General features: G+C 42.9%; 1 protein-coding gene across 1 annotated transcript; it reads right to left on the reverse strand.

Annotated features, from left to right (window-relative positions):
• Positions 1-331: 331 nt before the first annotated feature.
• On the reverse strand, positions 332-4,860 carry LOC121437890 (protein pitchfork-like). Its single transcript, XM_041638004.1, has 6 exons — positions 4,759-4,860; positions 4,523-4,665; positions 3,989-4,087; positions 2,989-3,119; positions 1,499-1,616; positions 332-519 (listed from the first exon to the last, which is right to left on the reverse strand). The coding sequence occupies exons 1-6, from the start codon at positions 4,814-4,816 to the stop codon at positions 451-453; spliced, it is 618 nt and encodes a 205-aa protein (XP_041493938.1). The 5' UTR covers positions 4,817-4,860; the 3' UTR covers positions 332-450.
• Between the last annotated feature and the right edge of the window lie 8,748 nt (positions 4,861-13,608).

Genomic DNA, 13,608 nt, shown 5'->3' on the forward strand with positions numbered 1-13,608 from the left:
AGGGAATTCATAAATCTTGGAAGGACTCCCCTAACATAAATGTTGTAACTTGAATTTAAAAATCCTATGTCTTGGGGGCTCAAATTCTATCTACGACCTTGACATGTACAGACTAAGATCTACCTAGTGACGAGACAAGTGGTAGAACATTCAAGACTGGTGCCTGAGAATTGAAGGTAGTGGTTAAGGTATCCCTGGGTATTTCTCCAAAACGAAACTACGTGACTGGACACCCAGCAAGCACTATTAGACCACAAACAAAGAGACAGGGTAGGAACATTCTGGACCAGTCTTTATGTTTTTGTAGGGTGACTGTGAGACCCTCGCTCCTCCCTGGATGCCGAATTGGCAGACAAGAGGGCCCAAGAAACCCAGAAGTGCAAGGGCAGTCCCATTCTCAGTTCTGGAGATTCTGCAGTCAGGAGAACTCGTGAAGACAGTGCCTACTTCTCAATTGTAAAACAGGCTAAAGTAGGCCACACGGTTCCGATGTTTTCTAAAGTCCTTGTCTGTGGACAGCTGCAATAAAAGAACATTGTATAGTTCAGTATCCCAGAAAGAGTCCTCTTCTTCTGATCTTCCTGACTATGATGTGGAACCTCACAGTATAAAACCTGTGGCCCAGGTAAAGCCCAACCCAACAGGAATTGATTCGACATTCATGATAACTGAGAACATTGTACTCTGGAGTTCATCATGCTAGGAATTGGCTACTTGGAAATTTTTGAGCAGTTGGTCAACATCTTGATGGCAAGGATTATATGTTTAACTATATGTTACCCATAGATCCTAACACATCTATCCATATATTAGGCATTTAACAAATATTTATGGATTTAATCCTAAATTCCACTAGGAAAAAAAATAAACCTAGAATTACAATAGCAAACCCAAACTAAGTATATATTCTATGTACTGTATGAAATGCTTTTCCATATTATCTGTTAGTTAGCTTTACAACAAGGCCAGATAAATTGTATTATTAAATTCATTTTAAAGATAAGGAAGTCAATACAAAGAAAAGGCCTAAAGATTACACAGAAAAGCAACACTGGACCCCTGTTTGAAGACAGGTAGTACTTTCCACGCTCTTACTCAGAATACTCTCCAGCTCTCCAGTGATCTAACACATGCGATATGTCAGAAAGAACAATGAAGAAGGAGTCATGGATGTGGACTGTAGCTGACCAGTCACTTGATCGTTACTGTTCTCAGCATCTTCTTAAATCATATAGGATATTTCCCCATGTCTACCCTAAGGAATTAGCAGGTGCAGGTAATTCCTTATCTAAGGATCAGATGAAAATGTCATAATTATCTATAAAAAGCTAACACAGATGAGTTTCCAAAACTATCCTCACATTGACATACACACAAAATATAAGTTCACAGGATCATGAACTTTTCAAAGTTTCCTTACAAACTTCTGGTTAAGAAGAAAAGATAATACAGGATATAGTACTGGACAGAAAGATGTGTTAGCAGCCAATCTTATTACCTCAGCTTTTAGAGTTCTTTTCTCTAGACATGGAACCTGACACCAGTCTGGAGATCCAAATTTCATTGGCCAAGCAATCTTTGGGGGTGTCTTCTTCTCTGGATTGTATGTGCCAGGGCTAGAAATAAACATACAAATATGGTTGATGATGGACCATGAATTTCACCCTCCTTGGGAAAAACAAGACTAACCTCGTCAGGCAAATTTGAGTGTCATTTCCCATTAGTGTGTCTCTAATTAGGTTGCCAGTGTTAAAGAGAACCAGCCTCAACATCCAAGCAAAGGGCTCAAACATATTTCTATAACTCAGTATCCTTAGCTGAAAGACCAGAGATCTCAGTTTTCGTGAGTGCTAGGAGATCCACCACAGTGATGGGTTAGTACTGCCCACAATTTGAACATGGTGACATACATGCAGAGACAACTTTTCTGCAATCTAGGGAGAAGCAAAGCAGAACCAGTTACTTTGGCTCTCAATAATGAGATTATTTGTGAATTGCCTGTGTTTGTAAAGCTGTTGTAGACTTTACTGTAAGGAATAGTTTATATCTATATAGTTTAATCTATAGCTATAGAATCAAGACTAATGCTTAAACTTCCTTAACAGAAGCTTGGAAAGGTAGCTTGCATTCTCTTGGATTTCTCATCAGTTAGGGAAAGACTTTGATCATTTCCCCTGCAGTTGCATATTGAGAAGGTTCATCGGCATCTAGACTAAACCCCACTGGCTTACAAGGACCAGATATTCTAGCCCGCCCCCCTTCTGTGTTTACATTTCCTCCCTTCTCACTGTACCCTAACCGTGATAATGTCTTTTCTATCCTGTCAAATTTCTTCTCAACTTAAAGAATTTGCACTTGCTGTTCTTTCTGCCTGGGATGCTCTGACTCCACATAACAGATTAAGTCACTTTACAGGACTGGTTTAATCTATTTGCTCAGATCTCAGGCCAAGTGACACTTGCTGAGTGCTTTTCTTAGCAACTTTAAACAAAGTCGCCCCCCAGCTCATCAGTCTATCACATCACCATTCTGCTCTAACGTCTTCATAGGACAGCACCAGTTCGCCACAGGGTCTGGTGTGCTCATTACAGTCTTAGCTTATAGTTACTGTCCTGAGGGAACTGTCACTTGGTTCCCTTCAGTCTTGGAAGTGTTATAGTTTGACTGATAAATTATATGGTCAGTATTCTTATTACTGTTGGTATTTGCTTGAGTATTTAATTCTGATTTCTTTGGCTCTAACATGTACTCTCCAAGAGAGCAGGATCTCTGTTTGGTGGGCACATTGAATTCTCTGTGGAAGCCTCACAAGCACCTGACACTTTAGTAAATGTCTATTGAATTAATAACCAATTCTACAACTCTAGAGTACCAGAGAAATGAGAAGTTAGAGGTCACATCTTTAAAGATTTAGCTTGGAAAGTTTGGACGTAATTCCTGCTTTATGTACTTCTTTCCTATGGAATGCACAGTAAACAGGAGACATACCCAGGATAAGAAGCGCCCTTAACTTCAGTCCTAAATCGAGGCATCATGACATTAAATGGAGCAAAGCTTTGTTTGTATTTCTCATCATAAGTACAAACTTTCTGGTACATTCCTGGATATGGCGTCACATCCTGTAATTATAAAAGGATTGTGTTAGAGGTTGATAAGATACAATCTATATTATCACAAAGTATTTAAGGTAAAGCAAAACAATCATTTCATGCTCTTTATAAGTCAGCTACAGTTCAGGGTGTCAAAGATGTAGAAATAGGCCTAAGTAGGCAAAAACCTAAAGATGGTTGTGGTTTATACACACACACACACACACACACACACACACACACACACACACACACACACTATGGGTAAGGAATCAAAGCAAGTTGGTCCAGTCCATCTCTGGGAGATTTTTATAGTTAGTATTGCTAGTCCTTGACTGTTCAGCAGGAGAGTAGGATCATAGCCAGGGGCTGCAGCTCAGTGCAAGCACATTGGTCTGGTCCAGCCTAGGCTCAGAATTCATCAGTAAAAAGGAGAAAGATAATGATTTTGCTTTTGCTCACAATTAGACTTGAAATCCAGCTAGACACAGATACACACACAATGAAAAAGTTGGAATTTGTACTTTAATTGACAAGATAGTGTGATGTAAATAAACATAGCTTTTCTATTTTAACTTTAGGTTATTTTTTATTTTTTTATTTTTGGTTTTTCGAGACAGGGTTTCTCTGTGGTTTTGGAGCCTGTCCCGGAACTAGCTCTTGTAGACCAGGCTGGCCTTGAACTCCCAGAGATCCGCCTGCCTTTGCCTCCCGAGTGCTGGGATTAAAGGCGTGCGCCACCACCGCCCGGTTTAACTTTAGGTTATTAAAGCCCTGTCCTGGGTCTGTTTCTTCAGTGAACTAGTTTCCACTCTCCCCAGGTTACTTCCTGCTTGCAGTGTTAATGCCTCAACCTTTTATGTTGCCGCCTGGACCACCTTACAATCTCTGAACGTTACCTTGCTGACTGGCTGAAACCTCACTGCTGTCCTGGCTCCAAGAGCATAACCTTTCGTACTGGCTGGGATCCGAGACAGGTTGTACGCCAAACCATTCCACTTCCAGTGGAAGGAAAAGAGGGAAGGAGGGGAGGAGAGAGAAGAAAAACATCAGTAACACAATCGTAAGCGGGGTGAATTTAGAATGTCCCCATGTGAACTTCTCTGCAAGCCATTGCTGTTTTATTTTTCTTGTCTTGATTCTTATATAGTCAAAACTGTACAGTTAAACAAACAACACAAGTAACTTTGCAGAGAAGTGTGGCTGGACAGATGAATAAATTGAGTGTCTGTGAATCCCAGTGCCTTCCATCTTCAGAGTCCTGTAACAGCTGAATTTGCTTTTCAGGAAGAGGCAGCCCGGAGACTGAAGAAACCGACATCAGCCCATAGGGATGTGGGGACCCAGAAAAAAAAGCCACACATAGAGTAATTTTTCTACCAGAACACATGTGTATCCTTCCATAGGAAACTGAGGGGGAGGAGAATACTCACATCTGTTTCTGAGTAACACCCAGGGCCTGTGTGGGGCGATCCCCTAACAGGGAGAAATTTGTTCCCCAACCAGGTTGGGGGGTGGTAGTGAGGAAAGAGTTTCCTCTGCTGACGTGTTCCAAAGGAGTAATTATCCGCCTTCCCTAAAGATAAAAAGAAGAAACTCCAAGTGAGCACGTGGGTGGAGGGAAGCATGGGGGCAGGTGGATCGGACGGACCCGGCTGCTAGCTCTTACGTGAACCAAGCGTAACTCCACGGAACGAGGGGGCGAGCTGTACTTCCTCCGTGTTCATCTCTCCTGGTCTTCCCACCCTTCTCCCGCTGTCTGTTCTGTAGTCCTCTGCTACTCTCCTCACCTACTCTGCTAAAGCACATCGTGCACCTACTCGGGTTCGCACTGTGTACCGCGTTGCCAAGGGGACGTAGCGGCTGAGAGCCAGAGAGGTGGAGCCTAAGGCTGCTCTGAGTGCGCCTGCGCAGTAGACGGCCCAGCGCGCCGGTCACTTCAGAATTGCTCCCTAATTCAGTCTCTGGATTGAGGGTGGAGCTTGCTAGGCACCAGGTGGAAGGGCTGCGTGGGTGAGAGGGTGGCAAGCTTCTTCGGAAACATTCACGAGAAATGCAGTGCTGTAAAGGTAGGGGCCTGGGGTTCAGACCGCCCTAGTTCTGAACTAATGGGACCAGGAAAGCAGAAAACACGCAGTAACTGTGTTGACAAGAGATGTACAGCTGAACATTGGCAGGAGCAGAGGGGATGGAGGCCCGGGAGGGGAGTTGACAGCTAGGTCTCTATAAGGTCCGTCTTAGACCCATTTTTCTTTTTCCTCAAGCCAGAGAGAGAGAGAGAGAGAGAGAGAGAGAGGGGAGGGAGGGAGGGAGGGAGGGAGGGAGGGGGGGAGGAGGGGGGGGAGGGGGGGAGGGGGGGGAGGGGGGAGGGAACGTGTGTGTGTGTGTGTGTGTGTGTGTGTATGTATGTGTGTATGTGTGTGCACATCCAATTGCATGTGTGGCATTTGCAAGCAGGCGTCTATGGGAGGCCAGAAGAAGACGTCAGATCTGCTGGAACTTTTGAGCACTGGGAACCCAACTTGGGCTCTTCGTAGCAGTTGTCGGCCACTGAGCTACCTCTCCAGCCCAATTTTACAGATGAAATGAAAGTTTCTTTTTCTTTTCTTTTCCTTTTTTTTTCAAGTGAAAGTTGGGCCCCTTAGTACAGACCTTTTATCCCAGCTATTCAGGAAGCTGAGGCAGGAGGATCACAGGTTCCAGGCCTTCTTTAGCTGCAGAGTGAGTTCAGTCTGCAACTTAAAGTGAGGACTACCTCAAAAGGAGAAACGAAAGGAGGGCTGGTGATGGCGCTCAGACCTGGAGAGAGTGAGTGCCCAGGATGCGTGAAGCCCTAGGTTCATTTCCCAAAGCTACCAAACAAGGAGAATGATGCTATTTTGGAAATTTTCAAAATCTTTTTCAGTTGACACATAATTATAACTATTCATACACTGTTTCAGTATGTGTATATATTATGTGATATTCAAATCGGGGAAAACATATCCATCTCTCCAAACATTTGTCGTCTCTGTGTTGCAAACTTTCAATTTCCTGTCTTCTGGCTGGAGAGAGCATTCTTTACCTAATCTTCACTGAGTGATGCCCTTGGCCAGTATAACAGATTTATATAAAGTTTAAGAAAAGCAATGGGATGCAATGGAACAAAAGAGGACACTAGTAGGAACAAGGTCTGGCCTTTATCATTATCATAATAATGTTGGAAAGGTGCTTTCTTAATTTTGATAATGTAACCAATACTGTGAGGTACTGATAATGGAGGAAACGGTAAAAAAATTGTGAGAACTCTCTCTGTATATTCTATAATATTTTCGAACTGAAATGAAATCTAGTCTGATCCTAAAGAAATAAAGACAAAGAGAAGGAAAAGCATATCAAGGAGGCACATCACTCAGCTTATTCTGTAACACTTGCAAAATCCTGATGGTGGTATTTGCATTATAAGAAAATCTTTGTGAACGTAAATAAAAAGAAAAAAATGAAAAAATTGAACAAATAAAATGCAATCTGTCATTTCATGACCAAGTTGTAGAATTCAAGGTTTGCTGTAAAATTTAAAAGTAAAACAAATATAGTTTCTTATATTAACTAAAATGTGATTATCTCAGTAGATAAAATAGCACAATACCTCATAATTTTAAGCATAAATCTTATTGTAAATTAGGATAAGCTTCCTCAATCTGGTATTATTAATGATCAACATGTACAAAATGAACTTCATGATGAAAATATAAAAAATGTTAATCAGAGATTGGAAATGAGGATGACCGCTTCTTACACACACACACACACACACACACACACACACACACCAGAAATAACTGTATATATATGTGTATATATATTACAGAAATAACAAAAAGGAAATACAGAATGATGAAATATATAATCATTTGGCTGCCATGAGAGTGGACATTGGTAAGACATACCAAAGCCTGTGAGTTTCCTGAGGAGCAGGATGATGGTGCAATATAAGAACGTTTTCTGTGACAATTTTTTTTGATATATCAATCTAGCTAGGCTATAGTCTCTGATTATTTCATTAAAATTTTAGGATTTACTGTGAAGAGATTTTGGAGATATGATTAAATCCCTCATCAGTTGACTTCCAGTAAAGTTTATTCCTTGTAATTTTACAAGGATGGGATTTTAAAGGTACCATTGAGAAACAGGGTACAGTAAGGGAAGAAAAATTCCCTTACAATAGCATCAATCTGTGGAGTGACTTGGCCTGCCTACATTTTTTATTTTAACTTTTTTCATTTTACATACCAACCCCAGTTTCCCCTCCCTCCCTTCTCCCACCTCCCACCTTTCCCCATTCCACCCCTTAGAGTACGACATAAGGCCTCCCTTGGGGAAGTCAACAAAGTTTGGCATGCCAAGTTGAGGTAGGACAAAGAACTCCCCAACCCTGTATCAAGATGAGCAAGATATCCTACCATAGGGAATGTTTTTCAAAAAGCCAGTTCATGGTCCCACTGCCAGAGGTCCCCCCAACAGATGAAGCAACATAATCGTCACCCACATTCAGAGGGCCTAGTTTGGTCTCATACAGTTTCCCTAGCTGTCAGTCCAGAGCCTATGAGCTCCCACTAGCTTGAGTCAGCTGTCTCTTGAGGTTTTCCCCATCATGATCTTGACCCCCCCCCCCTTTGCTCATATGATCTTTCCTCCTCCTCTTCAACTGAACTCTAGGAGTTCAGCCCAGTGCTTGGCCTGCCCACATCTTGGACTTGCTTAGCCAGCTCCTTCAATCTGGAATGCACCTAGGTTGAGGATCTTCCTTGCAGATATCTTTTTAAAGACTGTTAAGCATTTGAATGGCAAGGACAGACTTGATTGAGAGACAATGCTGAAACATGACAATGGAACACAGCATAAGTTCCTGGAGAGGATCCTAGATGAGATAGCGTTATGACAGTTGGAGGAATTCAACAGCACGTGTACGAATTTAAGGGTAGGGCTGCCCTGCTGCTGGTTTGCAGAGCAGAAGTGCCATACAGATGAGGTCTCTGTATCTGCTAGGAGTTTCACTGGAGGCTTTCAGGAGGACTGGGTACCATGTCATAAAAAGTGTATTCAAAAGAAGACACACACACACACACACACACACACACGAGAGAGAGAGAGAGAGAGAGAGAGAGAGAGAGAGAGAGAGAGAACACAAGACATCATTATACAATTGAAGAATTGGGATGAAAAGGTTGTGCAACTCTTCTTTAGGTTTGAAATTGTTTCAGAATAGTACCTTGAACAAAGAGATAGCATTTAGAAAATGAGAAGGCAAGCTACGATGTCAGAGAAGACAATGGCAACAAAGCATTGAGCATTTAATACAGAACCACTGAAATGTGTGGCCACTGAGTGCTTGAAACATGGCTAGTCCAAGTTAGCGAAGCTGTGTTAGTCAACACTCTTTAGTTGTGAGAAAATGCCTACAGAAAGGAATTTCAAAGGAAGACATGTTTGTTTTGGCTCATGGCTTCAAGCTTTTAGCTGTGGTTACTGAGCTTTGCTGGGTTGGGCCTGCACAGAGCAGGATGTTGTGACAGACCACGTGTGGAGAGCAAAGCTGTTTGCTCAATGGCAGCAAGGAAGTTGGGGTCTGGGGAGTAGGAAGCAGGGACAAGTTATATACTTCAAGGACATGCCCTCAATGACCTACTTCCTCTAACTAGACCCTACTTCTAAAGTTTCCAAAACTTGTCTGCAGCCCATCAAGCTATGAAGTCATGGTTGTTTAAACATATCCATGAGATCAGAGCCCTCATGATCCCGTCAGCTCCCAAAGGCCCTGCCTTTGAGCACTACTCATTGAGATCAAGTCTTCACAGGAGTTCCCAGGTAATGTTTCAGGTCCCAAACATAGCTGTAAGTGAAACACAGACTATATTTTAAAAACACACTGAACAAGATGTAAACTATCTGACTGAGTTTTGTGTTGATTACTTATTGAAATGAGAGTGTTTGGGGTTAAATCAAAACATGATTAAAATGAACTTCTTGTGTTTTGTTCTTTTAATTTGGCTACTTGAGAACTTAAAATTATATATGCAGCATGTGTTGTATTTTTGTTGGATAACTCTGACCTAGAGTTAATAAAGTTTTGTTACAAAGTAGTAAGGAAATCAGTTCATTTAGTAGAAAATGAACATGACTTGGGTGCCAACTTCACAAAAAAAAGAGCATTCACATAATTGGCAAGTATATAAAAGGTACCACCACCTGGTGATGGTGGTGGCGCACGCCTTTAATCCCAGTACTCGGGAGGCAGAGGCAGGTGGATCTCTGTGAGTTTGAGGCCAGCCTGGTCTACAGAGTGAGTTTCAGGACAGCTAGGATAGCCAAGGCTACACAGAGAAACTGTGTCTTAACCCCCCCCCCCCCCAAAAAAAAAAGAAATAAAGAAAGAAAGAAAGAAAATGTCCCTATCTGAGAAGCTATAGAGGCAGCCTGAGATGAGATAAACACAGGGTAACCGAAAAGCCTCAGGTGGATAAGAACGTGAGACAGTGGAAACTCCAGTCTGAACGTCTGGTGGATGTGATGGTTTGAATAAGATGCCCCATCAGTGTTGGGCATTCGAATACTTGCCCCCAGTTGGTAGCGTTTGGGGAGGAATCAACCTTGTTAGTGAAAGAATGCCACTGGGAGAGGACTGTGAGGTTTCAAAGACTCAGGCTGTTTGCTTGTTGTTTGTAGCTTGAAATGTGCTGTGCTTCAGCAGCCTGGGATTTCTGGTCCACTATCATAGACTGTAATCTTTGGGAACGATAAGCCCAGATAGGTGCTTTCTTCTATGAATTGCCTTGGTCATGGTGTTTTATCACAGTAAGAGAGAAGTAGCCAACACTGGAAATGTCAATCAGTTATTAAGTTCACTCTAGACAACCGGTGACCTTTGTAACTGACCAATGACAGCTCTATGGCCCCCTAATTCCTCCTCTTTGGCATTTTCTTGGCAGGAATGCACGCAACTGTGCCAAATAGTTAAGAGCCACATTGGTTATAAAAGTACTAAACTAGAAACAAAAACATCCGTTGATAACAGAATTGAAAAATGAATCATGGAATAATAATCTAAAGGACAACAATGGAAATGAAATAAATGTAAAGCCGTGATAGCATCCTGGGGCTGGGGAGATGGCTCCGTCAGTAAAATGCTTACTAGACAAGTGTGAGAACCTGAGTTCAATGCCCAGGACACACATGAAGGGGCATGGTGGCATGTATTTGTAACTCCAGCACTGGCGAGGTGGAGACAGGATTATTCCTGGAGCTTGCTGGCTAGGCAACATCCTACTGAGAATCTCTGTCTCCATAGGTACCTGCACACATTCACCTACTCACATGAACACACACATACACAGACAAAACAATGAAAAAAAGCCTGGGGGCCACCCATCATCAAAGACACTTCTCTTTGTAGCAGACTGAGGCCATTACAAGAAAACCGGTGACCTTTGTAACTGACCAATGACAGCTCTATGGCCCCCTAATTCCTCCTCTTTGGCATTTTCTTGGCAGGAATGCACGCAACTGTGCCAAATAGTTAAGAGCCACATTGGTTATAAAAGTACTAAACTAGAAACAAAAACATCCGTTGATAACAGAATTGAAAAATGAATCATGGAATAATAATCTAAAGGACAACAATGGAAATGAAATAAATGTAAAGCCGTGATAGCATCCTGGGGCTGGGGAGATGGCTCCGTCAGTAAAATGCTTACTAGACAAGTATGAGAACCTGAGTTCAATGCCCAGGACACACATGAAGGGGCATGGTGGCATGTATTTGTAACTCCAGCACTGGCGAGGTGGAGACAGGATTATTCCTGGAGCTTGCTGGCTAGGCAACATCCTACTGAGAATCTCTGTCTCCATAGGTACCTGCACACATTCACCTACTCACATGAACACACACATACACAGACAAAACAATGAAAAAAAGCCTGGGGGCCACCCATCATCAAAGACACTTCTCTTTGTAGCAGACTGAGGCCATTACAAGAAAACCACAACTGATCCATATATGGAGTTGTGGAGCCCAGTCACTATGGCTACATCTGCAGAACACGCCTGCACCTTAGGCTCAGGAACACCGTGGAAGAGGAGGGCAAGAGCAAGAGCAGAGAATGAGGGAATTTTCCGTGAGACTGTGTCTCCTAGTAGTGTCAGAAACTACATGCATAAAGTCTAAACATGATTGCTGAAACATGAGCTGAACAAGGCCAACACAATAAACATGCTACATTGGACTGGGAAGGCTCAGGAGGCCTCAACTCTACACAAAACTACAGGCAGCAAAGGAATGCCAAGGGGGGAGAGAGAGTTTCCTCCAAAGAAGGGCGCTCACGTTTGTTATCCAATACCAACATTTCAGGCCTAAAACATATATACAAGTAGCATTATACAGACTGAACAGGTTATATTTAGGAATATATACATATCTACATATATAAATATATAAATGTAACAACGATGAATGAAAAAAGAGGCTTTGAATTTAAAAGAGAGCAAGGAGGTTACAGGAATGTTTGGAGGGAGGAAAGGCCTGGCTTCCCCTTGGCCTTTCTTAAATGTCAGACTGCTATTCAGAAGTAACTGGAGAACATGGGCTCTGAGGTATCTCAGCCTGGTGTGCACTAAGGATTGGTTTGTGTTTCCTAGCTTCCCGATCTGGTGGGAGCTACTCAAGAGGCCTTATGGACTATGGCAGGAGCCATGTCTTTCCTCCAAGGGCCGCCATGAGACTGGAGGAGTCCCCACGGGGGCAGATCATGCCTAGTGAGCGTAAACTTGTTAATTCACAGCCGGACTCACACTTCCAGGGCACCTGCCGGCTCCAAGGGTATTTTTGTTCTAATTTTTCTGCTTGGAGAATTCTCTTTGCCAAGGCTTTTTGGCACAATTAGCAGAGATTTCTTCTTTTCCTCAAGGACCAGGTTCCTCACGTGATCTCTACCTTTTTTTTTTATTTTTAAAAATTTAAGTTTACATACTAGCCCCAGTTCCCCCTCCCTTCACTTCCCTTGACCCCCACCTCCCCCATCTCACCCCCATCCACTCCTCAGAGGAGATAAGGCCTCCCTTCTCTGTCTGCCCTGTCTTGTTGCAATTTATCTCCTACCGTGAAGGGATTTCTTTTCTACATATACTATATAATGACGAGCATCATTACCAAGACTGAAGTTCCAAAGGAATGGATGATTTTGTCGCGTGAGTTCACTGTCTTTGGTCTTGTCAGGCGGGTCATCTGTCTTAGGGTTTTCAGATGTCTCGGGAGGTTTGGGCCATAGCTGTAGTATATGGGAACTTTCAGGAAGCGTGGGTTCCACATTTACTGTCTGCATGAGACACTCCTCTCCTGATGGCTTTTAAGCAAGAAAATGAGAGGTGCTCTCAAGACTGGCTGCTAAGCAACAGCCCTGCCCTAGAAGTTTCCCTTCAAGTCATTGTGACACTGTTTTCTGCAAAGCTGGGAAGCCTGATTGGAGTAGTAAGTCTATTGTGACTTACTGCTTGTCAGTGACCAACAACAGGGTCCTAGGCTCACTCCCTTCAACTCTGGTACAACTTAATGTGCCTTGTTCATTTCTACCAGAGGGGTTTGTTCTCACTATAACTGTGCCTGAGAAACTCTTCCCAGGTGAGAAAATTGTTGGCTGCTTTTGGCTTTGGTAAAGATCTTCCCACAAGAGTCATTGTCTAGGACTGGAGAAGTCAAAGTATTGTTATTCACTGATCACTTTTAAACAAGCTTTCATCTTCTTCATTTCCTTCTTTATTTACTGTTCAACATGGCAGAAGCAAAATATCATCCCCCTGTACAAGGAGATTAGTCTTTCTTACCGCTCTGCCTTTCCCACTTCGGGTGGTACCCGGCATGTAGTAATAGGAAGTGCTTGGAGTTTATGGTGAAGGGCGTTATCCAGAGAGAGGACTGCCTATCAGTCGCCAGCGCTCTCATCTCTCATGAGATCTCTGTGCTTGGTGTTAGGGGATGCAGTGAAACAGTAGATAAGGCTCCAAACTGTGGTTGCCTGGCTCTGGCTCTGGCTTTACAAGGAACCAAGCTTCTCCAGGTCTTGGTTTCCAGGAAGCAGTAGTATCCATCTTAGGGGGCTGCGTGAGAACTAAGTAAGAAGGGGCATGTTCAATACATCAAGCTTGAGCTGCATGTGGTGGCATCTGTCTGTAGTTACAACTGCTCCAGAGGTTTAGGGAGGATCGCTGAGCCCAGGATTCTGAGACAGGTCTGGGCTATACAGGGAGACCCATCTTAAAAGACAAGAAACAAAACCCAAAATAGTTTGACACATAAAGTGGATTCTGGAATCTACAGTGGATTCTGGAGAAAAAAAAAACAGAGCCATGTATATTCTTACTACATGAAGATTCTTTTAATTGTAAGTAAGAGACACGCGAGTGCTTTAAGGAACAAAGGAGGACTGGATAGTTAAAGGGGAGTCTTAGAGACTCTACAGGTAGAAGTGCAGCTGGCTTCATGAAGGAA

This window comes from Microtus oregoni, unplaced genomic scaffold (genome assembly GCF_018167655.1).
Source record: "Microtus oregoni isolate MIOR12 unplaced genomic scaffold, Mior012 000054F_ref0000373, whole genome shotgun sequence".
Classification (NCBI taxonomy): domain Eukaryota; kingdom Metazoa; phylum Chordata; class Mammalia; order Rodentia; family Cricetidae; genus Microtus; species Microtus oregoni.